The 26,572-nt window shown below is 33.8% G+C and overlaps 1 protein-coding gene across 1 annotated transcript in view; it reads right to left on the bottom strand.

Annotated features, from left to right (window-relative positions):
• Window positions 1–26,572, bottom strand: part of LOC140437714 (uncharacterized) — a 312,507-nt gene that overhangs the window by 88,934 nt on the left and 197,001 nt on the right. The window contains exon 4 of the mRNA XM_072527378.1: window positions 23,444–23,567. Coding sequence (XP_072383479.1) covers window positions 23,444–23,567 — 124 coding nt within the window. The remainder of the gene's footprint in view (window positions 1–23,443; window positions 23,568–26,572) is intronic.

The following is a 26,572-nucleotide window of genomic DNA, read 5'->3' as shown; positions in this document are numbered from 1 at the left end:
AAGAGAGTGGGTATAGTTGCAGCTCAGTAGATCTTTTAAGAGCAGCCGCCAATAAGGTACGGATAGCTGTGATGATAGCCAACCTCCGATATAAGAAGGAACTACAAGAAGAAGAAGAAGAATACAGCCCCACAGTTTTGAGGTATGCTCCCGGTTTTAGCAAACCGGTGTGATAAAACTGGATACTTTTTTAAATTTTATTTCTACCGATAGTAAAAAAATATTTTTTGGAAATATCAAAATGCCAAGTTAAACTAATGAAGTTTCTTTCGAAGTTTCTATAAAACTACAAAATTATTCCCAAAATTATGTCAAATACGACGATTTTTTCAACTTGTACCCGGTTTTGTCTAACCATCCCTAATACCAGTCCACATTTAGTATTACAAAAATGCAACTTTCTGAAACAAACACGTAATACTTATTACCAAGTCCTTGTTTTTTAGTTTCTTTAATTTTTCTTAGTAGTTTTTTGTAACTTTCACTTACGATTTACTCGAAATTCATACAGCAATTTCGCTTTTTTCCTTTTCTGAACCATCTAAAAACAGAAACCATCATCATTTCAATTTTGAATTCACGTCGACTTCATTTATATAGATATTTTCCCTAAAAATTTCCACCCCTTCCTTCTAACATCCAGACGCGCCATTCATTACCACCCTACTTTCCAGCTAACAAAGTACAAGAAAGTGTAAATAAAGAGGGAAAAAGGAAAAAAACCGCAGAGATGCATATACATAATAATATCATAATGCATCTATCTCACTAATTACCGCACAAAAATTTCAAGAGCTGTAGTAGACTCTGTGCCAACTAGAATTCTCCATCCTCGCGTACAGATGAAGAGGGAAACATACGACTTCTTACGGTAGCGAAAAAGACGTTAAACGCTAGATTATGATTCAACATGGCAAAGAGTATACCCTCTATGAAGCGCGAGTACTTGAATTGTAGTTCGTAGAGGGAGCACGTAAGGGCGCTATGGGTGCGAACGCTGATTGGACAGATTCCGTGACGCCCACCAATGGCTGCCGTGGACTGGCGGATGAATGAACTGACTTTCGAAGTGCGAGTACACTGGAATCACAGTAAGCGAAGTGTTGAAAATCTTAATTACCTAACTATGGACTTTTTTGAAAAGTGGGATTGACTACAAATTAACAAGAAGCTTTATTACTGTGACGGAGGAATTTTATCTTATTGAAGTAGATTGACAGATACTTAAATATAAGTATAGTATTTCGAGTTACCTACGTTAGAAGAATATAAGTATTAAGTATAATATTTTCACTTTCATGATTAATCAATTTTATATTTATAACTAGCTAACTCGGCGAATCTCGTACTGCTTTAGCATTAAATGTGTCAAAATTCAATAACTAAAAATAGAAAATAAAAATTACTCAACAATATTACGTATAAAAAAAGTTGAATCAATTTAACGCTTTCAGATAAAAAATCTTTTTGTATTTTTTTGTGGTGATAATAATTGTCCATGCGCGAAACATGGAAACTCTGTTAATTCCGCTAACTTCCAAATCTGAACTGATCCAATTAATCAATAGTATCCATATCCATAAAAAATTTCTCAAATCTTTCTTGCTTTCTCGTTGAAAACAACATTTTATCACAAAATCAGTTCGGCTTTTTATCTAATAAATGTACCAGTGATTCTATATTTTCAACGCTACATGAGTGTTACCAAGCATTAAACAATAATCTTTACACTCTGTCTTTTGTGACTATGCCAAAGCTTTTGATTGTGTTAAATCACGATATTTTGATAAAAAACTAAATTTCTAGGGAGTTCGAGGTATTTCTTTAAATTGGTTCAAATCTTACTAGAGAATAGGAAAAGCACTGTATGTGGAGTACCACAGGGTTTAGTATTGGGTCCTTTACTTGACTAACTTAGTTTACCAACTCTTAATTTAGATATTTGTATAGTTGGTTGCCTATCAGTACCCACAAAATTTTAATAAACTTCAGTCCACCTACATTAATAAAAATTTTTCAATTTTCTTAACGTAAATTTACGATAAATTCATAATTCAAACTAGAACATTGATGGTTGCTACTGTTATTTTATTATAATTTTAACTTATTCAATTTTAAATATTGTTGGCTACTGTCATATTTAGACAAATACCTCAAGTTACATTGACTGTTTTGTTCCGACTTCCGTCCTAACATGTCATTATTGTGATTTCAATCAGTTGCTATCAACAAGTCCTCGTAGACACTTTGTCTCAGAATCAGCAACCCCCAGTGGATTTTTACGTTGCCATGTTATCAATTCCAATTGCAACTTAAACATAATAGCATAAAGATCCAATAATGTAACTTAAATTCAAATTAAAAACATTTAACGGGTTTTTACTCAAATATTTAGTAGCTCAAAACATGTACACTTAGTAAGTATTAACCACTTTTTGTATAAACGTTGGTTAAAAATTTAAATTTCATGTTTTCCTTAATTAAAGTGGTTATATACTTTTAGGACACACTGATGATGGAATATTGATTCCGAAAACGTTCTGTGATGTAGCCCAATTGGGTGATTTAATTATATACATTTTATAAAGGATTTTTAAATAAATTTTTTGAGATACATGGTATACAACCAGCTACAGGAACTTAGTTTCCTTGTGGATTTCAACTTATTACTTCGTAAGGTTTTATTATGCTATTTGCAATTTATTTATATAAAATTGTACGATTTTCATTGACAGTAAAGCATATTTCTAATTCTCCAATGGTTGAGCTTACCGTTTGTTTATCGTCATTGCAAAAGCCAAACGTACGGGAAATTGTAGACGCTTAAAATCGAATGGCAACTCCGTTGGAATCATCGGTATAGGCGGGATCAAGACATCCTCGCCTTTGCATGTTTTCTTGATGATCGTTGCCTCAATGAAATTATTTATTAGCCTTTTCCCAGTCAGTCTCGTTTCATTGCACAGTCAAAGTTGATTGGTGGTACGGAGCATAATGAGAACTGATTCTTCTTTTAATTGTAAATTGTAAGGTGAGATTCCAGGCAATTCCAATAAATTTAAAAACTCTCCAGGATAGTCATCTTGGTTGAAAGAAGTCACAGATGCTGCCTGTATTACCTGGTTGCTTTCATCCGCAGGTATGGTCTCAAATTTCTGACTAGTCCTTAACCTATATAGCGAAACCTATATGATGAACCCAAGATTGGGTTTCATGTTTCTTTATGGATTTCTTTTCTCTGGAATATCATTCTGGCAACATAATTATTTGCATTTGGCAATTTTAACACTCTAAGTCCAAGTCTTATGATAAAATATGCTTACGAAATATAGCTACGAAGGCTTCGTTTGCCCAATTTACTATTTTCTTCTTTTGATTCTTCTTCTTCTTTTTATGTAGATATGACTGTCTGTTTTTCAATGTGCCTCCATTAAGTTGTCTTTCTACTGATCGTCTTCCTATTGGCAAACCGTCTCTTGTCGTCTTTATTACTCTATTGTCATTCGGCTTATATGATCGTTCCATTCTACTCTTCTATTTCTTGCCCAGTTCTTGATGTTCTCCATCTTGCATCTACGTCGTATATCTGTACTTCTAGCTCTGTCCCATAGTGTCTCACCATCAATTTTTCTGTTTTCATCTATGCTGTTTCTAACATGCTGTTTATTCTCTCTGTGTCAGTTTGTGTTTCTGCCGTGTATTTCATTGATGATCTGATGACTTTTTTGTAAATTCTGCCTTCCATTTCTTTCCCAATATTTTTATTTCTCCATATTGTTTCATTTAGGCAGCCTGCGGCTCTGTTTGCTCTATTCACTTGATCTTCCACTTCAGTATCGAGCTTTCCGTAGCTAGATAATATGAGGCCTAGATATTTAAACTCCATTACTTGTTCTATTATCTGACCTTTCAGCACCAATTTACATCTTAGTAAATTTAATTGGACGTTAATCAAGATATATACGTATGTTTTATTGACTATAATAAAGCATTCGATAAAGTACGACATAAACAATTAATGAATGTCCTGAAATCAAAAAAGATTGACTACGACGACCTAAGGATCATATCAAATTTATACTATAAACAGCGAGCAAAAGTACGTGTTAACGAACAGCTGTCAGAAGAAATTGAAATGAGATGTGGAGTGAGACAGGGATGCGTATTGTCGCCAATTCTTTTTAATGCCTACTCCGAAGAGATCCTGAAAAACGCTCTTGAAGGTGAAACAGCTGGAATAAAGGTAAATGGAGTTCCTATTAACAACATTAGATATGCGGACGACACTGTGATCTTAGCCGAAAATATTAAAGATCTTCAGACACTGGTGACCAGAATAGCGGAGAATGGAAAAGAGTATGGTCTAACAATCAATGTCAAAAAGACGAAATTTATGAGAATATCGAAAACTCAAAGAAATAACGAGAATCTTCCAATAAACGGAACCAATGTCGAACAAGTGGACAAATATGCATATCTGGGAACAATGATTAACTCCACAAATGATTACATTCAGGAAATCAAAATCAGAATAGAAAAGGCTAGAGCAAATTTCAACAAAATGAGAAGAGTGCTATGTACAAGGGATTTAAAATTGGAACTAAGAGTTAGGTTGGCGAGGTGCTATGTTTTTTCGACTTTATTTTATGGAATGGAATCTTGGACCTTAAATGCGACATCAATGAAAAAACTGGAATCATTCGAGCTGTGGGTGTATAGGAGAATTCTGAAAATATCGTTGACAGAATACGTCACAAACAAAGAGGTTCTGAGAAGGATGAATAAAGAAATAGAAATTTTAAATATAATTAAAACAAGAAAATTGGAATATCTCGGACATATTACACGTGGAGAGAAATACACCTTGCTCCAACTGATTAAGCAGGGAAAGATCCAAGGAAAGAGAAGCATAGGGAGGCGTAGAATGTCTAGGCTGCGCAACCTGAGAGAGTGGTACGGATGTACATCAAATGAACTTTTCAGAGCAGCCGTCTCAAAAGTCCGAATAGCTATGATGATGATTATAGTTTTTTTTGCTATTTTAACCTTGAAATTTCCCAAGTTTATAACATTATATCTGTCTTTTTATGCCCTTTATATTTCAAACCTCCCCTCTTCTTCTTTTAATATTTTGATCAAATATCATATTGTCAATATTTTACCACACTTCTATCATTACTGCAATATAAAATTTCAATCTTAATGCTCTAAAAAGGCCAGAGAACGCAATAATAAAGCCGCTAAAAGTTTTTTTGTAACCAATTTCGAATTTCTAATCTAATTTCCTACCAGACTAATACCATTTCCAGCTCTCGCGAAATATCCTCAAAACCACCTTTTTTCGAATCTTTCCACACTTTATAGATATATTTTCTGAGACAGCACGCTGTGCGCCGTGGATATGGCAGCAAATTGCAACTGGCAGATCAATCGTCTAGATCTATGAAGTGTATAAAAAGTTTATTTCGAGCCGGACCATTTCCTTGAGGGTAACAAAGGGATGTCTGCTTTTGACAGTTGCCCTGTTGCGAAATAAACTAACTATATATGTCGTACACTGTAAAAATGCAGACGCAAACAATTAAGAAACTTTTACATTATTTAATAATTAACAAATAATTTTTCTTTTCATTTAAATAATAGGCGAACTGTTTAGTTTTCTTCAATATTAATCCTCTAGAATATTACACATACCGACAAAATTTTACTAATATTCTTACTTAGAGATCAGAATATACTTTTAAGAAGGTTTTTTGTACGTTGAATTCTACTCTGGGCTACAAATTGTCGAATTGGCTCTGATTTCTGAGATATTTTAAGTACAAAAATAGAAAAAGAAATAAAACTTAAAAATATTGGCAAGAAATTCGGATCAGACGATTACCAACCAACTGATTCTAGTGACAGTGAAAATGAATCGAGTTCTCTGGAACAGAATAAAAAACGAAAACGTGTGGCCGGAAATACCAATTTCGGATAACAATATGTTGATGTTGCTATAGAATCTAACATTCTGAAGTTTCCTAACAGGAAATTTTAGAAAAACCAATAGTATCCAATGCAATGAATGAAGCTATTGTCTGAGGTCGATCAACAGCGAAAATTTACAGAAATTTACATTTGAGGATTATAATTGTGCAGGTTTTCATAGACAATTATACGAAAATTTCTAAAACAAAACGCCCTTTCAATTCTACGAATATTTTGTAGACGATAGTCTTTTATCCTTAATGGTAAATATCTAATTTATTTTGTTCAACTGATTTTGATTTGTTTTTTAAATTTTTAGGTCGAAGAAACCAATCCTTATGCCCTGCAGTGTCAGGAAATAAATTAGAAAAAAAGCGCACGCATTACCGCGTGGCACAAAACTGATCGTCACCGAAATAAAATGATTCCTTTGTATAGTTATATGGATGGGATTATGTCATTTTCCATCTTTTCATTCGTACTGGTCAAATAATGATCTTTATATGAATAATATCAAAAAAGTAATGTCAAGGTATCGGTTCCAGTTATTGTGGAAAACGCTGCATTTCTGCTTGGTTAGCAGACTGAAGAATAAATTCAAGGCTACCCTAGTTCCAAAGGAAAACGTGTGCATTGACGAAACTTTAGTATCTTTTCAAGGGAGACTAAAATTCAAGCAGTATATTGCCAACAAGAGGTACAAATTTGTGATAAAATTATTCAAACTTTATCTGGAAGGTGTTTAAATACCTACGATTTTAACGTATATTGCGGAAAAGAACATGCTGAAGGTAGCACCGTACGAACAAATGTAGTGATGAAACTTATGGATGGACTGCTTGACAAAGGACCAACACTTGCAATTGATAACTACTACAGTTCTTTCACACTTGCACATGAACTCCTACGCCGAAAAACTTATATGATTGGTCAAAAACGTCATTTCCAAAAAATTAAAAGTAGGCGAACACGTAGCTGAACAAAGTAATTCCGGCATCAAGTGGAGGGACAAGCGAGATTCAACAAATTCTCTGACGAAATGGTGGCAATGCAGAAGGCACGCGGAGATGTTGTAAAACCAAAGAATGGCATCGAATATAATAAATATAAAAGCTACATTGATATATCAGATCAAATTGAAAGCTATAATTCGCCATTACGTGAAGGAATAAAATGGTACAGAAAATTATCGATAGAGTTCTAGCTGGCACAGCACTTATAAATGTCTATGTCGCTCATCAAGGCATTGCCAGTGAAAGCAGGACGATTACCAAATTCAAAATATTTTTGCCAAATAAGTTATTACCTACAATTTAATGTGTTTCTTATTTAATGTGTTCACTGTCTTGAGTTTCTGAAAGAAAGTGAAATGGTTGAAAGGAAAAGAAGTGAAGTGAATATCAAGTGAAATGGTTGAAAGAAAAACTGCTTTCAAGTTTACATAAACCATCTGTTACAGTTTTTGGATAATGCCCCATACCATTCGAAAATTTTAAAAAAGTAACCAACAAACTCCTGGACAAAAGATAAAATAAAAGAATGGTTAACGAATGAAAATAATTCATTACCTCTAGATTCTTTTAAGACGAAATTACTGCAGTTAGCCAAAAGGAATGAAAAACCAAAAATATTTGTAGTAGATGAAATTGTATATAGTTTTGGACATAATGTGTGTGAACCTTACCGTTGTGAATTCAATCTCATTGAACATATTTGGGGAATATCCAAAACTTATAACTATATTGGACGTAATCGTGGGGAAACGCAATTCCTTGCAAATTGGGAAACAAGTGTGTGGATATGTGAAAGTTAATAGAAGAATGTTGAAAGCGTGATACTCCCATCGAAGAAATTAATTCATCATTTACAATCCAAATGAAAATACCGACGACAGATATTATAAGTATGGATCTAATTCTTAAAAACACTGTAAGGTTTTTTTTTTCATTTTCTCATTAAGAAAAATTTTGAGTTTTATTGTTATTGTTTTATCAGTAAATATTTACACTACAATTTAGAACCAATAGAATTTGTAATTTTCTTCTATTTTTGCACCAATAATTGTATATTTCTCTAAATGAATGCAAAATACATAATCAGTTAAAACCGTATTTTTGCGTGTCTTCGGCAGTGATTCAACTATTGGGAGAATTTGCTATTAACTTTCTTGGCACAGCGGAAAGCTTTCATTCTTAATCCAAAATAGTTGCAAATTCGTGAAACGTACTATAGCATAGAAAAACATATCTTGTTTAAAATTGTTTTATATTTCTGTATTTTCATTACTGGTTTTAATCATAAAGGATGAACATTTAATATACCTACTTATTTTTTTAAATTAGACATGTGCTATTATACCTGGAAGTTATCTCAAAACTCAACTGCTTATTTTTTTAGTATACCAATAATACCATGTTCTCATCAAGTTCCCATACCGACATTTGCAATGAAAACCAAAATTTACATAAGGGTGGAGGCGGTTCTTATAAAACCATGCAGGACGAAGGGATTTTATTTTTTGTTCTATTAATACATAAATGTCTCAGCTCCACCTCTTCTCAGTTCGTGAGTACTCTTTCAGAAGGGTAGTCCCTTTGACTTAGGTTGAAAATTTATGCGGGGGTGATTTTTAAGATCAAACGTGAATGCTAGTGATTTTGTTCAGATTATTTCGTGGCACGATTTTAATTACGACAAATTTGGATGGGTCGATAAGGAAATCACCGAGCTGGAAGAAGTTTCGCCATTTTAAAATCAAGAGAAATACTGGAACTCTAGAACTCTTAGATTTTGGGAAATGGAATAAGTATAATTTACTGCTACTCTGTCCACTAAAAGGAGATAAGTTTTGCCCACAAATGAGATAAGAACGTTCGCCTATTGAAAATATTATTTTTAATACAACTACAATATTAAAACATTGAAACTTACCACAACTCAAAAGCGACATCTTCGTTACGGAGGTTGTCGATAATATTTTACACCATGCCTTACATGCCATAGATATTGTAGTTTTCTTTCTTTTATTTATCATTTAACTTCTTCTTTATTTTTAACCCTTAACCCGGACTATGTGTTTCTTCATCGACAAGTTACTCATTTAAACAACCGCATGTCCATACATGAAAGACCTGTGATTCGTTCATATTAAATATCAATCAAAGAACTTATGCAAATGTAAAGATTCAGTTAACCGACGAACACGACCAATACAAGGACATGACCGTCTTAGGATACAAACTAAAAGATATAGATAAAAGCCAAGCCAAAGAAGATGCAACAAAAAGGATCTTGGTATGAGATTTTTATAACGTCTCCTTATAACTTATTGATCTGTGATTGCACTTCAGATGAAGATATAACTGGCTGCTATATGTGACATGAAGCAGTTGGAAGAAGAGGATCTGAAGAGACGGCTTCTTGTATTTTAAGAAAACTCGAAATACTGCCCAAAACTGTGAAACCAGTCATTACCTACTCAAATACGTTTTGGACCAAAATAGAAACATTACTATGGCAGCTATGATTTCATTTTTCGTCAGTGAAGCAGCCATGTTAATTGTATAGAACAGAAGTTTCTTTTACCAGGATATACGCATCTAAAATGCGATGTAGATCATGCTCATATTGATGGATCTAAATAGGCTACTGAGATCCCAATTATGATGTCTCGAGATTGGTTCCAATTTGTTCGAACTGTAAAGGGCAAAAAACCATTTCAGGTTCACGAAATGACACAAGATCACATATTCTTATTTCCAAAAGTTGGACGTTAGGAAAGTGAACTGGCTTGAAATTAAATGGTTTAGGTACAAAAAAATTGGATTAATTTATTTCAAAACAGCACTGGACGAAGAAAACTTTAGAACACTTGATTTAAAAAAATTAAAAAGGGGAAAACAACCTATTCCTATATTGGGCCACTGACTATTAACCGTCTTAAGAAAAGGGATCTACTCAGTCTTCCTCCAATAATTTTTTCTGGGCGTCTCATTTTTTATTTAACACTGGAAACAAACGCCAATGAACCCAAGTCACTAGAAGTCGATTGTGAGGAAAACGAATAAAAAGAGTATTCTTATTGTATTATATTTTTATTAAATTCTTAACAAACTTAACAAGTTTATTTGTGCAAAATATAGGTACCCAGTAACATTGACATTGACAACTATTAATAGTTACGGAGCTAATACCGATATGGAGTGATAACAGACAAGTCAGTTTTACAAATAAAATTGAAGATGGCAAAACCCGGTATGTCCTTCTTATCTAAATATTTTTGTTATCCTCGTAAATATGACAGCTATCTGTCAAATTCAAAACTTAATTACAACAACACTGCGAACTTTTAATACTGCAACACTGCACCACAAAAATAATAATATACAAAATAAGGCGGAAAAATAATGTTCACAAATTCTCCAGACTGGTTCCCTTGTATTATTTCCCAGCTTTGGTATGTAGAATAAATATTTATGCCAGTTACATTCTTATTAAGGTAAGTGCGCCAAATATTGCCATGCTCCTAATATTGCCACTCCCCATAAATTTATTAATTTGTCCCTTAAATACCGACTATAGAAGGATGAGAACGTTATCAGGTAGGTACATTCAAGTACTATATTAATCCATATTGTATGTAGTTAATATAAAAGAGAATAAAACATAAATCGCCATTTTGTTCCGCAGTAGTAATGATCCTAATATTGCCACATGAGATAGTTCCTAATATTGCCATGGCAATATTTGGAACCTAACATTAAAATATACTTTTTATTAATAAAAACTTTCTTTTCAACAGAATGCCGAATAGAAAGAGAGCCAGCGTTAGAATCAATTCAAGAGCTGGAAGCAGTATAAGCCAAGCTTTATTACGATATGAAATACCTCGAACAACACTTGGACGGTTAAACGACTTGCAAGGAAAAGTGTTTTAAGTTTTGAACAAGAAAGAGACCTAGTTCGCAGAATTCATAAACTAGCAGAGGTGGTCATGCCAATAACTAGTAAAATAGTAAGAAGAAGTGTATTTTCGTATGCGATGATAATAAACATTCCTAATCGTTTTCTGATACATCTAAATTAGCAGGAAGGAATTATTCTTTGCAAGACATCCCGATGTGGCTAGAGGGAAGGCTCAGCAAATGAATATAGCAAGAGCACAGAAAATGAATCCATTTATTGTAAAGGATTATTTTAAGAAATTGGAGGAAGTATTCATTAAATTGGAATTGTTTGATAAACCTGGAAACGTATACAATATGGACGAGAAAGATTGCCGTCTAACGATCCATAAACAACAATCCGTATTGGCCAAGAAAGGTGCTATCCACTTGACAGCGCCTGAACACGGTGAAAATGTTAGTATTGTGGGTTGTGGTAATGCCCTGGGGCAAGCCATCCCACCGTTCATTCTTTTCAAAGGGAAGAGATTGAAGCCTGAATGAAATGATCATCTACTACCAGGATCAACTGTAATGATGACACAGAAAGGAAGCATGATAAATGAGTCGTTTATTTCATGGCTAGGACATTTTGCAAAGTATAAGAATACAGGACCCACACTCCTGATATTCGATGGTGCAAAATCGCATCTGGACTGTTGAAGCTGCAGAAAATTATGGTGTTACTTTATTTTGTCTTCCAAGTAACACCACGCATGAACTGCAGCCTATGAATAAAGCAGTCTTCAAGTTATGTCAAAAGTTAGGAGTCTTTTTGGGATCAGGAGGTTTTAAATTTTTTGATAACTCAACCTGGGAAAAAAACCTCTTCGTTTATATAGCGAGTCGTCTCAATCTGAATCAGATTTCAGTGTTCATGATAGTACATCTGATGATATACATAGCGAAGATGAAAATTTGGTACTATTTACTCCCGAAAAAGTTCCAGAACCAGATACTTCTTTTAAAGGTATGGGCTTACTAATTTCGCCCCTAATCAAGATAACTGCTACAAAGCGAAAACCAGCAATTAATAGCAAAGCTCAAGACGTTACGAAGGATTTATTTTCCACAGCTGTAAAAAACCACCCAAAGGTAAAAGTAACAAAGAACCTTCCAAACAACAAGAAAAATCAGAGGACAAAAACAAAGAACAGGAAGAAAAGAAAATAAACAAACATCAAAAAGAACAAGACAATCTGAACAAAGAAAATAAAGAAAAGAAAATAAACAAGAATTTAAAAAGTAGTGAATCATGGTTCTGTCATGTATGTAATGAAGACCGCCAGGCTGACATGAGATTATGTCTTGTATGTGGCCAATACGTACATGAAGAGTGTGTGGGTCTTACTAAACATGATAACGATACATTCATATGCCCCAATTGTTCTCAAAAATAGTAAATGTCTTACATTAGTTTTTTAAATGTTAAGGTTCAATATTATTGCTTATTTTTATTAACAAAATACCTGTTCCGTTTATTGCCAGTTGGCAATTGTTTAAAAAAAAAAAAGAAGAATATACATTTTTTGTTCAATAAATTTACAGGTTATTTCAAATAAATTTGTATTTAATAAAAAATAATAAGTCTTAGCATGGCAATATTTAGCTCACTTACCTTACTTGCCCTGAAATATTTGTAATCAAAATCAATTCCATATTTCAATAAATTTGTAGGTCGTAATTCTTTCCAGTCTTTGTTCTTCGTGACTAGAACATTAGGTTTGAATTTTACTTTACGGCAAAACGTGGACTAACGATTTTCCATCATGAATGTAAAGAACTCGTCAACAATTTGCATCTCACCTCTTACTTAATTAAATTAAAGTCCTAAAAGATGGTTGCCTCCAGTGGCGCAGAGCCGAAATTTTTTTTGACGAGCAATACAATGTGAAATAAATTCAAATAAAAAAAATCACTATATTCAATATTACCTTCCGGTACTAGTTAGCAATATGTTCAGATTATACACAAAAGACCTTTTTTGACTAGTCTAGGTGTTTTTGCACGTTTTGTCTTTTTTTCGTAAATTCCACCTATTTGTGTTTTTTTTTTAAATTGTACCCATGATTACTTCATACTACTATTACTAACCTTTCTATAATAAAATTTTGAGTCAATAAGGCGCAAGTCTTTGCACCTTGCTGAGTTTAGCTTTTGCAGCCGTTTGTCCACCATATCGTCGCTGCATAAGTAATTCAGGTTATGATTACCATGGTGTACACCCAGTGCATTATGTCCGGTGTTAATCCCAATTTTTTTCCCAAAAATACGCCTGACCTTCATAAGTGTTGTAACTGCACTGCTTGTTATTTTTTCTAATTGCCGGTTACAGGTAAGTTTCGAGTCTAGTACCCTAGACCTACGCTTGCCCTGCAGCGTTAAAGCACCTAATCCATCTAGTTTCCGTCTACGTGTGAAAGCGTCTATGGTGGATTTGTGAAGACATATTTAAGTCCATTGTCTCACTAGTTCTAGAGCCCTATGCATGCGATCTCTGACTGCCGTATTATACTTTCCTTGCGAGGTGATTATTAAATCATCCACGTATCCAATTATTTTGTGACCATTTGTATTTAAAGTTCCTATTAGTCCGACTATTATCAGATTCCACAGCAGTGGGGACAGAACTCCCCACTGTGGAAATCTTCTGTCGATCCGGGCCAACACGGTCTCTCCAAGGATAGTGGTATTTACCACTGTATTCGTGAGCATAGATTCTATCCAGTTCAAACATATATCCTCGACTCCTCTGCGCCTTAGAGCATTGCTTATGAATGTTATCTAAGTGTTGTCAAAAGTCCTGTCTATGTCCAAAAAGGTTCTCAGCATCATCTATTTATTTTCACTTGTGTTCTCCACTTTTGCTACGAGTCTGGAGTACTATCACGGTTGAATTCCCTGCTTTATAGGTATGTTGTTCTTGATGTATTGAAGTCCGTCTCAATGTTTATCCCTAATATACCTGCGGAGCTGTTTTTCTAATATCTTCTGTAGGAATGACATTCGATTTATTGATCTTAGCGACTTTGTCTTTTCCCGTCCTCTTGTCCCCGGTTTAGAGATAAAAGTTACTCTACAAAGGCTACACAACTTCTGAGTACATTGCGTATTCCGTTGTATGAAAGTTTCGGTCTCTTATATAATAACACTGAATATATACCATCTATTTCTAGTAATTTATAGGGTTCGCATCAGTTTGTTGCCCATGCTACTTTTTTATAGTTTACAATCTTTTTGACGGTCTGCCAGTTAGTTCTTAAGCTTTTCTGCTCTACAGAAGCTTCTGCTTCAGCCGTGTTTCTTCCTGTATTGGTATACTCGCTCTTGTCATTTAGAAGTTAGTTCATTGTTGAACACACATGTTAAAAAGTTTTGGACGTTTGTTTAGATGACTTCTAAGTAAGCTGCATGGATCGGATTATATTTAGAACTTTCTTTAGAAGGAGATAGAGCATTTTGTAAATCGTGCGGCTTATCGGTAAGTTTTATTTTTTCTCTCTTTCTCTCTTTCAGATTTTAAAAAGTAAAAAGTACTTTATTGACCAGCATTGTGGAACTTCACGTCATAAACGTAATTTAGAAAAATTTAATTCCTTAAGTTAATTCAAATATCCTTGCGAGATAGTTTAGGCGATTCAAAAAAACACATTGGTAATCTTTGAACAACAAAGATTACCAGTATTTCGAAAGTGTAGAGTATATGACAAGTGTATCTTACCAGTAACTACGTACGGACTTGGTCATGGCCTTTATAAAGAAAACTTCAGAGCAGATCAATATAGCTTAAAAAGAGATGAAGGAAACCATACTGGGAATCAGTTTGAGAGACAGGATTCGGATTACCGATATTCGTGACAGAAGAAAAATTACTGATGTCTTGGAATATATAATGAAGCTCGAGTGGCAATGGTTCTGGCATGTTGCCGAGATATGGTGGCGAGGCATGTTGTTCGAGATAACCCTGAAAAATGGATATAGAGAATATCCAACTGACGACCAAGAGAGAACCTGAGAGGAGTGAACAGAAGATGATATCAAACATATCGTGAACAAGCATTAAATGAGAATTGCTAGGAGTAGACATCAATAGAAATAAATGGGAGATGCTTATGTCCAGTAGTAGACAAACATGGGCTGAAGAAGAAGTGTCTCTGTGTATGTTTACCTCTATATTTCCGAAACAAATTTCTCTAATACATCTGATGCACCAGCAATCATGAATGTTGATTTTTTATTTCTAAAATTTGTTCTTCGTTTATACTTAACATATTTCTGACTATATTGTGCCTCATTAGGTACTGAGAGGACCGAAAGTAGATCTGACAGAAAAATATAAAGATTCTTAACCAAGTTTTCCACTTTAAGAAGGGGACACAAACAGTATATCTATCTATCTATCTGTATAAGGATTTTTACAGCTACCGCCGCCTTCCTTCTTTCAGCCAACATCTCCAGTCCTTTCTATTCTGCCATTCTCCATCTCTAAGGTCTCGTCTTTCCATGGCCTCGTCCACTTCATCCCTCCATGATCTTCGGGGTCTACCTCTTTTCCTCCTTCCTATTGGGCTCCAATCCGAAATCTTTGCTATCCACCTTGTATGATCCGTTCTTTTCACAAACAGTATATGTACAACAAATTATCGAAAACCTAAGAGAATTTAATCTGGAAACGCAAATTGCATTTATGGGTTTTAAAAGACCTTCGACTGGAGCGATATACACAAATTATTTGATGTTAAGAGAATAGAGGATACTTCAAACACTTGATCAGTGAAATTAAAAGTATGTACAAAAATAAAAATATTAAAATACAGTTAAACGAAAAAAAGCCAATAAAAGTGGACTTTAAAGATCCATCTACGAATTGCATCTATTGTAAGAAAAACAATACAAAAATATCCACAAAAAAGATGAATGTTATTGCATTTAAAAGTAAATAGTCCATGACAAAAAGAAGTATTTGATGATCATTGATTAGATCAAAGCAGTCATTTTATTTATCTAGTATGTACACAAGTTTCGTTAAAGATAGAAACATTGAATCCTACTGTAGAAGAGATAAAAGAAGTCCTTCCTTTTAATTTATATGTATTGGTATTTTTATGGTGTCTCTCTATCTAGAAGAGTAGAAGAACTAACAAAAATAAAAGCACAGTTGAAAGCAGAATACCAGCACCTAAAAAGAGAAGGGTAGGAAAGGATGACCAGTCTTATTTTAAAAATGGTCAAAAGTAAAAATTAAAAATGCCAGAGCAATGAAATAATGCACTTATATGCTCAATTTTTAAGAAATGTTATAAATCCAAGTGCAAAAATTAGCCAGCAATAGCCTTATTAGAAATAGTCTCTTCTTTTTCATTTGCTCTCTCTGCCATCATCCAAACATCCAAAATAACGATCACAGTTTGGTAGAAAAAAAGTTTAGAGGAAATTATGAGGGATATAAAAGGAACAAGAGGAGAATGTAGTAGACGAACTAATTAGTAGTTAATGGAGATATGGACAGATAATTAAGACGAAGATAATGTAATAATTGGGGCTTCGTATAATTGGGATATCGGAGAAATATAAATACCAGGCTGTAGAGAACAATTAAAGGATCCAAAAGAGTAAAAACACTAACGGAATACATCAGTTAACATCACGTGACCAAAGAAAAACTATTATAAAATCAAGAAACAGGTAGAAATGTTAAGTTTTAGAAAAAAAAGACAGGACTTAAATCACAAGGAAATTAGGAGGAGAAAATATTCTTATCTACAAAATCTAAGAGACTGGACTGAATTGGATCAAATTTTCATTACTTAGGACAGTTGGCGATGGAAAATAATTTGCCATAATTATAGCCAGCACAGTAAGGAAAAACTTAATAAACAAAAAGAAGATATGTCATTCGTTTGACACGGCCAGAATTGGTAACAGATTTGGCCAAAAACTGCGGCAATTTCTCGACACAAAAAATACCATGCTGCTACGTCTCTGTGTTCTTAAAAGACGTGGCATGGCATGGCACGAGACTCACGCGAGTAACGTAGTTGGCAAGAATTTTACTAACGAAGTAATTATGTAGCTGCTAATAGAGAGGAGGCTATGAAGTTGTGCAAGTTTTGTTCTGACGTTCGGTTGTTTAACGCGACTAATGACGTAACTTGAACGAACAGCAGTGGCCACGGCCTCCTTTAATGAACCGGCATCGGCTTTTAGTTGTTTGTACATAATTAGTTGTTGTGCTCTTCGCTTGCTCTCGCTCTCGTTGCCAGGGTCGATGGTTCGAGTTTGGAGAAGTTGCTCAAAATTTCTAAATCACTAAACACTTATTGCACGAACGAAATTGTATTATTTTCTAAAATATGTCGAATTTTATCCACTTAGTTTTAATTAGAGATTGGAAAACAATACTCTTCTAAATCTTATTCAGAGTTTGACGAGCAAGGTTTATGTTCTTAGTAATCTGCTATTTTAGGATACACAATGCAAATTACAGAAAACTAGCCAAACACTTTTTTGATGAATATTTTTTGAGAAAGAAGCTGCAAATAAATTTGCTGGTCTTAACCAGATATCAGGGAAAGTCATCCATACTAGTCGTTTACTGTCTAAAAGTGGCAAAATTGGTCTATTAGTGGCCGTTGCTGAATAAATGGTGAAGCTAGCGCCTTGAGTTTGGCGATTACTAGCTCCAACACTAGCTGTGGCATTTTGGTATATTTGTCTATCTATATTTATACACTGATAGTCAATTCGGCTTTCTATCAAGGATTCCAACATTTTTTGTTGGTTTATGTTGTCGAAGGACCTTTCATAATGTACAAATACTAAAGTTAGTGGTTTGTAACATTCAGTACTTTCTATAAGATTTCTTATTACCAATTTTTTTCCATAACCTTCTCTCATATCCGCTTGTTCTATGGGCTGATAAAATTTCAATGTATTTTCTAATCGTTTCGTTATTATTTTTGTGAAAAGTGAAAAAGAAAAGAGGATATTTTAGTATGTGGAAGCAAGGCATCCAATCTTCACTTTGCCGATGATCTATTGTTTGTAGCCCAATGTGAGGAAGAGATTGCGTTGATACTTGACAAACTAAAAATAATAAAAAAAACAAAAGTAATGATTATCGTAAAACAGTAGAATGGAAATTACAGCCAAGAGCAGCTGTCATTAACAACGCGAGCTGTCAACAAGAAATTCAACGACGCATACATATGGATATTATGCATGTGCCATAGATGTAGTAATAAACTAGATGTATAACTCTCCCCCTAAATAAGTGAAGCCGATTTTTTAAAGTTTAGTGCGCTTATTGTCCGCTAGGTGTTATTAAAAAAGGGGGCAACAAAATATAATCTTTGATTACTTGTTTCAAGTGATATTTCTATCGAATTTAGGGAGAGTGGTATTTTAAATTTTAAAGTAATATGATCTGGCCGAAAAGTAATCATTTTTACTTATACAAGTGTAGTTTTAAATAATAATTAGATAAGATATAGTTTTTGTAATATACAGGGTGTTTGGTGATGAGTGGGTCGTAGCTTAACCTTAAATTCCTAAGGTGAAAATAGGTCGATTTAAGCAACTTACATTAGTACGAAAGTTGATAATAACCGAAATACAGGATTTCAAAGTTAAACTTTTATTTTATTTATTTTTGAATATTTCCTGACAAGCATGTGATAACAACACGAATTTTGGTAAGTGGTGGTTTCTTGGGAGGAGAAAACTATATTCCCTACCAAAAATTATGTATTACCTAGAGAGCGCCACATACATCTTTTAGCGCTTATTTAATACGTTCAAATTTTTTTTATCCTCCACTCTACATAATTTTGAGATCAAAACTTTAATTTCCCTAATTTTTACTTAAAAAAGGTATACTTCATTCATCTCGCTAAACTGAACTGTTTTCCAGATACATGATTTCAAATCTACGTTACAAAATTCAGTTTTTTGCATTTCATCGTAGTTACACCCGAAAAATAAACTTGTAACAATAATCATTGTGCAAGTTATCATGGTTACGTCATTGCAGCTGTCATTTTCAACAGTTAGATACGTTTTTAATACCACCTTCGCATTCCAAGTGATGCTTTTGTGTTGCATGGAATTAAAATTGTAAAATGGCACGTTACAGCTTGTTTTTAAATAGTGAAATGGCCGATAAGATAGTAGTTAATGCTCAACAAAATATTAATGAACGTGCTGCTGTTAGATATTATGATGACACATATTCCAATCGATGACAACCCGATAGAAAATTATTTTCCAGATTATTTCAAAGGTTAAGAGAATCGGGTAGTTTTCGACCCCAGAATTGAAATGGCCGACCAAGAGTACCTACGGAGTGTTCACCAAGAAAAAGACGTTTTCAACAATGTGGAACAAAATCCAAAAAATGGAGCATGCTGATTAATTATCAATGTTGGATTGAGTTAATTTACTACGTTAAGTATTTTGCACGAACAACAACCCCATCCATTTCATTATACCCCAGTTTAGAATCTCCTACCATGTGATTTTTTGCGCAGATATATTTGGGCCAATAAAAATCGAAATGCAACGTTGTCTCGGCACTTTCAACTCGAATTAAAATCAATGTTTGGTTCTTCTTCTTCTTCTTCTTCTTTAAGTTCCATCTTCTATCGAAGGTTGGAAATCATCATAGCTATCCGGACCGTGTTAACTGCCGTTCTAAATAGTTTTGCACTACTGCATTGAAACTATTCTCTCAAGTTCTTAAGCCACGATATTCTTCATCTTCCCATATTTTGCTTTCCTCAAATTTTGCCTTGCATAATAAGCTGCAATAATGTGTATTTAAAAACAGCTTCAGTAGATGGCTTATTTGGCTTATGGTCCTATAGTCTTTACAAACTTTTGCTCCTGGTTTTTTGGACAATGGTACGAACTCCGATTTGAGCCACTCTACTGGTATTTTTCCTGCCTTGTATATTTCATTAAATATTTCAGTTATTATTTTTATTTGTTCTGCATCTAATAGCTTCAGTAGTTCTGCAGGAATTTCATCAAGTTCCAGTGCCTTTCCATCCTTCATCTGTCTGACGGCTGTCGTTATTTTTTCTGGTAGGATTTCGGGACCTGCATTTTCTTCAATGGTGGGTTCTTGCATTGTTCTAAGGTTGTGGTAAAGTTTCTCCAAGTATTCTTCCCGTACTTTCTTTTTATCTTCTTTGGTTATGGAAAGATTGCCTTCATCATCAGTTATTCTTCCGCTGTTGCGTTTTCGGAACTTTCCAGCTATTTCCTTCACCTTTCGATGGACATTGAAGTTATCATATCGACTCTGATACTCCTCTATTTCTTGACGTTGTTCTGTTTTTTTGTTTCTCTTTGACTTTTCTTATCTTTCTTCTGACGATGTTATGTATTCTCTTATATTCTTGGAGATTTTCTTTGTTTTTTTTTCTCTGATCCATAAGTTCAAGTATTTCATCGGTCATCCACGGTTTCCGTTTCTCTGTATCTTTTTTAAACGAAAAGAAAAGAAAAGAAAACGAAAAATTAATAACAACAACTATTGAAAAAAATAAGAGTATGAAATGCCTCAGACCGACACTAGGACGACGTCAGATGATATCATTAATGGGAAAAGACGAAAATGAAATCACAACTAGAGAAAACATACTGACACGAATAGAAGAATTTTACACAGAACTTTACAGAACACATCAACAAGATGATGAGATGAGACCAGCACGGAAATTAATAAAAAATGTTGGATCAGAAATAATGCCAAAAGTAACAATTTCAGAGGTAACTACAGCATTGGAAAATATGAAGAGAAATAAAGCTGCAGGAGAAGATAATATTACCACAGATCTGATATTAGAAGGAGGTAAGGAACTAATTGCAATTGTAACTAAGCTTGTGGACAGTTGTTTACATCAGGGCAAAGTCCCTAAGAGCTGGAACAACTCTAAAGTAATCTTATTACACAAGAAAGGTGATAGTCGAAAATTGGAAAACTACAGACCCATCAGCCTACTGTCACACCTGTTTAAAATGCTCACCAAAGTCATAACTACTCGACTAACAAGGAAATTAGACGAATACCAACCATATGAACAGGCAGGTTTTAGAAAAGGCTATTCAACTTCCGATCACCTGTTAACCACAAAAATATTAATAGAAAAATGTAATGAATACAAGTTTCCAGTTTTCCTAGCATTTGTAAACTACGAAAAAGCTTTCTATATCATAGAACACACGGCCGTAATAAACGCAATGCAAAATTGTATAATAGGCAGCAGATATATTAACTTAATAAAAGAAACTATGAACCAAGCTACAGCTACATACTACCTAAATGAAAATGAACACACAAACCCTGTACCATTAAACAGGGGAGTCAAACAGGGAGATACTTTATCACCCAAACTGTTCACCTTAGTTTTGGAGGACGTTTTTAAAAACCTAAATTGGAAATATAAGGGAATAAACATCAATGGCCGCTACCTCAGTAATCTACGATTTGCAGATGACATAATCCTGATAGCTACTGACCTACAAGAAATGCAAACCATGCTTTTAGAACTACATACCGAATCTTCTAAAATAGGACTGAAAATGAATTTAAACAAAACAAAAGTCATGCACTCCGAAGACACCGTGACAATAATAAACGATAAAGTTATAGAAAAAGTTGAAGAATATATATACTTAGGACAAAAAATAATACTAAATAGGGAAATTCAAACTGAAGAAATAAAAAGATGAAGAAAGTTAGCTTGGGCAGCATTCGGTAAACTGAACTATATACTCAGAAATCAACAAATTCAATTACATCTTAGATCTAAAGTTTTTGATGCATGCATTATTCCGATATTAACTTATGCGGCACAAACATGGACAATCACAAAAAAGAATATGAATATACTTAGAGTCACTCAACACGCGATGGAAAGAGCAATGCTAGGTATATCACTTAAGGACAAGAAAACAAACACATGGATAAGACAGAAAACCAAAGTCACCGATGTGGTGCAAAAATCATTAAAGTTGAAATGGGAATACGCTGGACATGTAGCTAGGAGCAATCTAAACAAATGGCACAGATCAATTTTAACCTGGAGACCATACCAACACAAAAGACCCAGAGGCAGACCTCCTATGAGATGGACAGATGATCTGAAAAGGACTGTCGGGAAAAATTGGCTACAAGTAGCGTACAATAAAAAACAATGGAAAGGAAGACTTGAAGAGGCTTATGTTCAGATGTGGACGTGAATGGCTAGACGAAGAAGAAGAAGTATCTTTTTTCAGGTGTTGTTCTCTTATTTTTCTCACTGTTTCTTGTATGATGGTCAGACTTTCCTCTATAGTTCCTGAATATTTGCATTTTAGCACCTTTTTATTTAGCAGGTTAGTAAATTTAAAAAATAACGGTGGATTAGTGATGGTGATTACCGCAAAAGACACTTTTCAGGTTGGGAAAATACAGAAAAAGTTTTATTCTTGGCAACTGGTGACTTGTGACAACAACTTGGTAACAAAAATGTTTTGTGTGTGAATGCGAAGATAGTCAATAGCATTGTTCTCTTTGTAGTAAATAATCTTTCTGATAATGTTTGTATACTGAAGTAGTAGACTTCAGTTTTCAACGTATCAAACTTGTTAAGATGGTTATCCATGAATGCCTTAGGGTTAGACTCTATACACTGCAAAAACAGAGGACTGAAAAAGTAAGTGCTATGTCAAAAAGTGTAGCACTAACTTATTCAGTCATTATTGATTTTTGTATAAAAAATGTAAATTGTTTTGTTAATATACCTACATTATTATAGTATAGAATACAAATAATAAATAAATATTTTTCTTAAAATTTATGTACTCAATTTTGTTGTAAAAAATCTGCTTGATAAAAAGCTTAGAGGCTTGAAACAGTGCTGCCGTGGTCTGTCTCTCCAATGACAAAATTTTTGTCATTGCTTGTTATTGTAATTATGCACAGAAGAATATACGCAGTAATTAATTAATTAAAAACGTTCGGTTTGGAAGAAAATAGAGAACAAAAGTTCCTAAAAGACATTTAACCGATCTAGACCAAAGTGTCACATAAAACCCGCGGTGTAGGTATATTTTTTAAAATTGTTTTGGCATATAATAAATCAATCGTTTTACTTGCTTACAAGTTAAAGTTGATAAAGCAAGTCCCAAACTTTATTATTCCATGATAAAAATTATAAGTAAAACTAACTTAGACAAGATTTCTCAAAATTCTTGCCCCCTTATTTTTTTCCGCCGAAAATTCAGCACTTTCATTTGACTCGTAACTTGATCTTGGGTGAGGATTATATATAATTGACCTATAAATATAATGTGTTATGGTTTATCTCATTTAGACCATTTTATCTACGTACTTATGGGGTATAAAGTTTAAACAACAACATAATTTTGGCGATGTGTATATAATTGAGTTTTCAAGAAAAACTTGATTATATACACAACGCCGTATTTTATCAACTTTTCTAAATTTCAGTTAAAAATATTTAAATAAAATGTTAACTCACCTGTATCCTATCTTCGGGTAAATCGGTCTTCAGGCTGAGCATCTCCCTGGCGTAGACGTCCGGGTAGTGTGCATCTTTGAACGCCTTCTCCAGTTCCTCCAGTTGGTAGCTCGTAAAAATCGTCCTGCCACACACCCACCAAGGGTAGTTAAATATGTAACAACACGGTATCAGATCTTAACTATTTAAACCCTATCTCTCTAGACGATTCAATTTCTATGTCCGGCACGTACTTCGATGACAACGTGAAACGAAATCTTATTAACCACAAACTGACAAAACATATTAAAAATTTATTCAATTTTATCTAGTTGACCTGTCTATTTAATTCTTTTACAAAGTATATATTTTATTATATTTTTTATTTATTTTAAAATAATTTTAAAGTAATAAAATGCTTAATTAAGTAAAAGTTTACAGAAATAGAAACCCAGATGTAGAGGACTATATCCTAAATATAGTCCAACCAATAAACGGCACAAACTTGTGGTATTAACGACTGTGGTCGCTTAGTACTGACGCTAACGATGTGTCAAACGTTCTTATCTAGATTAAAAGTTACATGTGGTCCAGTTCTTCTTCGTTATCGAGTTATAATTTGAAAGATAAATAATGAGTAACTCCGTCTGTGTGTTACCAACAGGTGGATTGAGTAGATCGATGGTACTGCTACAAGTAACATCGCCTTACAATAAGTAACATTAGATGCACGGACTGATCTAATGATAAAGTATGTACAAGAAACAATGTATGTTGTTTGGTTGTCCATTTAATTGTCTGTATTTATTGACTCTTAAAAGAAAACAGAAATAACGACAATTAAATTGTTAATATTTTGTTGAGCCACTTTTATCCGCTATCAGAGCTTTAATTCTGCGCGGCATACTATCATTGCAAACCTGTACTGTATCTGCATTTAGGGATGCTGATTCCACACGTAAATTATTCTTTCTAAGAGCTGATTTCTGTTTGTGATCATATCTTTAGCCACTCCTCTTTTTTTCATCAACTAGCATACATTTTCAATGGGTTTCATATGGGCTCTTAGCTAGCCAATCCAACAAAGGGATGTTTCGTTCTGCCAAAAAAGCTTTGACAGACCGTGTTGTATGGCAGGGAGCTCCATCTTGCATAACATGAGTGGTTCCCCATAAGTCTTTATACTGGTCTTGTCACATCATTCCTTTTACAACGTACAGACGTTTAGTACCCTTACCGCTAATGACACTTCCATTACCGTATCCATCATCAATACCAAATCATTACTTTTGTAGGGTGCTTCACAGTATGAACAACAACAGGATGAAACTTTTCTCCATGACGATGACGCACAAACTGAGTTTTGTTCTGCAAAATTTCAAATGTGCTTTTATCACTGAAGCAGACCTGCCTACAATAGAAAAAAATTGTGTGCTGGTCTTTCTGTTGGTTAAATGCATTATTTGTGAAGAAATTATGAACTTACCGATCTCCAGAAGTCCACATCTTTATCACGCCACTGTTTGGGCCAATTCAGACGCTTTGCTTTTATTGCAGGTGTTAACTTATGCTTCCTGGCAGGCCTTAAAACCCAAATCTTTTGATTTTCCTCCACAGTACGTTTAAAAGCATTCACAATGACATCTTGGAGTTGCGATTTTATCAATTTTGTGGTAGCAAATCTGCTCTCCAGGCAATTTTTTTAAAGACCTTTCTAACCTTGGAGTGAAAATAGGCTTTCTGCCGCATTTTCGCTTTCGTTTTGGGCTCAATTCTTCCTCTGATTCAAACTTTTTCTTTATGAATCGTACACTAGATTCAGAAACCCACTAGATTTAGAAACTGTTAAATAAACAATCACAGTTGATAAAGCCACAGAGACACGTCCGCAACTGTGAACGCGATGGGAGCAGGTTTAGACTTGTTTTGTTTACATTCCGGCACGAATTGATTAGCACAGTGTTGCCATATGTGATAAATATGGCAACATTAATATAATACAAATACGACATCTACATGCATGCCGCAAAAGACAGACGTCTGGCCTTAAGATAATTCGCCAACGCACTATAGGTGCATGACACTATAATAAGAAGAAGAAGACGAAATGTATATTAAATTTCCTGAATAAAAATCCATTTCATGTATGTTTATATGTGAAAGTACTGTATATAAACTCGTATAAAACAATAAATTATCAAAAAAACAAGAGTGCGTCTAATAATTTGACCAGGGACTGTTTTACTTCAATAAATCAGAAGAAAAGAAACTAGATCAAAATCTTGGAATGTAAATATTACAGAACATTTAATAAAAATTAAAAGAAAACTATTAACAACCGAAAATGCTGTGTGCATAGAAATAATATTAAATAATAATAGATGCAGTAAAATTTAAAAAAATTTGCTATTATTTAATATTGTTAATAATATTTCATTCACGTTATCGTCAGTGACAACTGGTAATACAGTGCCTTCTTTTTTGAATATCAATTAAGTAAATTTCCAGCCAATAAGTTTTTTACCACAAGTAAACTACTCCACTACAGTTAAAAAGTACTCTCAAAAATGTTTCATACATTTTGTAAGTTCCTAAGTAAACTAAAAAAATCATAGTTGTTATTACAAAGTAAATTTTAATAATAATAACTTATTTATAATCTGTTGAAACGTATAATAATATGTACTATAGCCCAGTCTGGTTATGCAAAAATCATGGATTTCACGGCAAAATTGTTTTTTTTTTCAAGATCGGAACTTCAAATTGAAACACGTAGGAAAAATTTACATTATCTCGGCTTCCTTTGCATATAGAAGCCTGTTTTTTTTATGTTTAACTTTTAAACTCGGAAAAATTGAGTCCATTTGAAATTCACCGTAAAAACTTACGAATATACTGTCTCAGTATTAATAATGATGACATAATTTTCATCCCCCCCCCCCCCCCGAAATCTCGGAAAATCCCGGAAAATCAACATATATTTTTTTTTTTTCATTTTATATCAATGATGTAATAATATTTATATATTTTATAAATTAAATTTCAGGGGATTTGAACGGAGCTGAAACAGTTATCCTCTCCACTTTCCTATTGTTACGTAAAAATATGAGTCATAGTTTTAACCTTTAAAACATGTTTTTAATCTAATAT

This window comes from Diabrotica undecimpunctata, chromosome 3 (assembly GCF_040954645.1).
Source record: "Diabrotica undecimpunctata isolate CICGRU chromosome 3, icDiaUnde3, whole genome shotgun sequence".
NCBI classification, from domain to species: domain Eukaryota; kingdom Metazoa; phylum Arthropoda; class Insecta; order Coleoptera; family Chrysomelidae; genus Diabrotica; species Diabrotica undecimpunctata.
The sequence above is the reverse complement of the archived record's forward strand: the minus strand, read 5'-3'. Positions and strand labels throughout refer to the sequence as shown.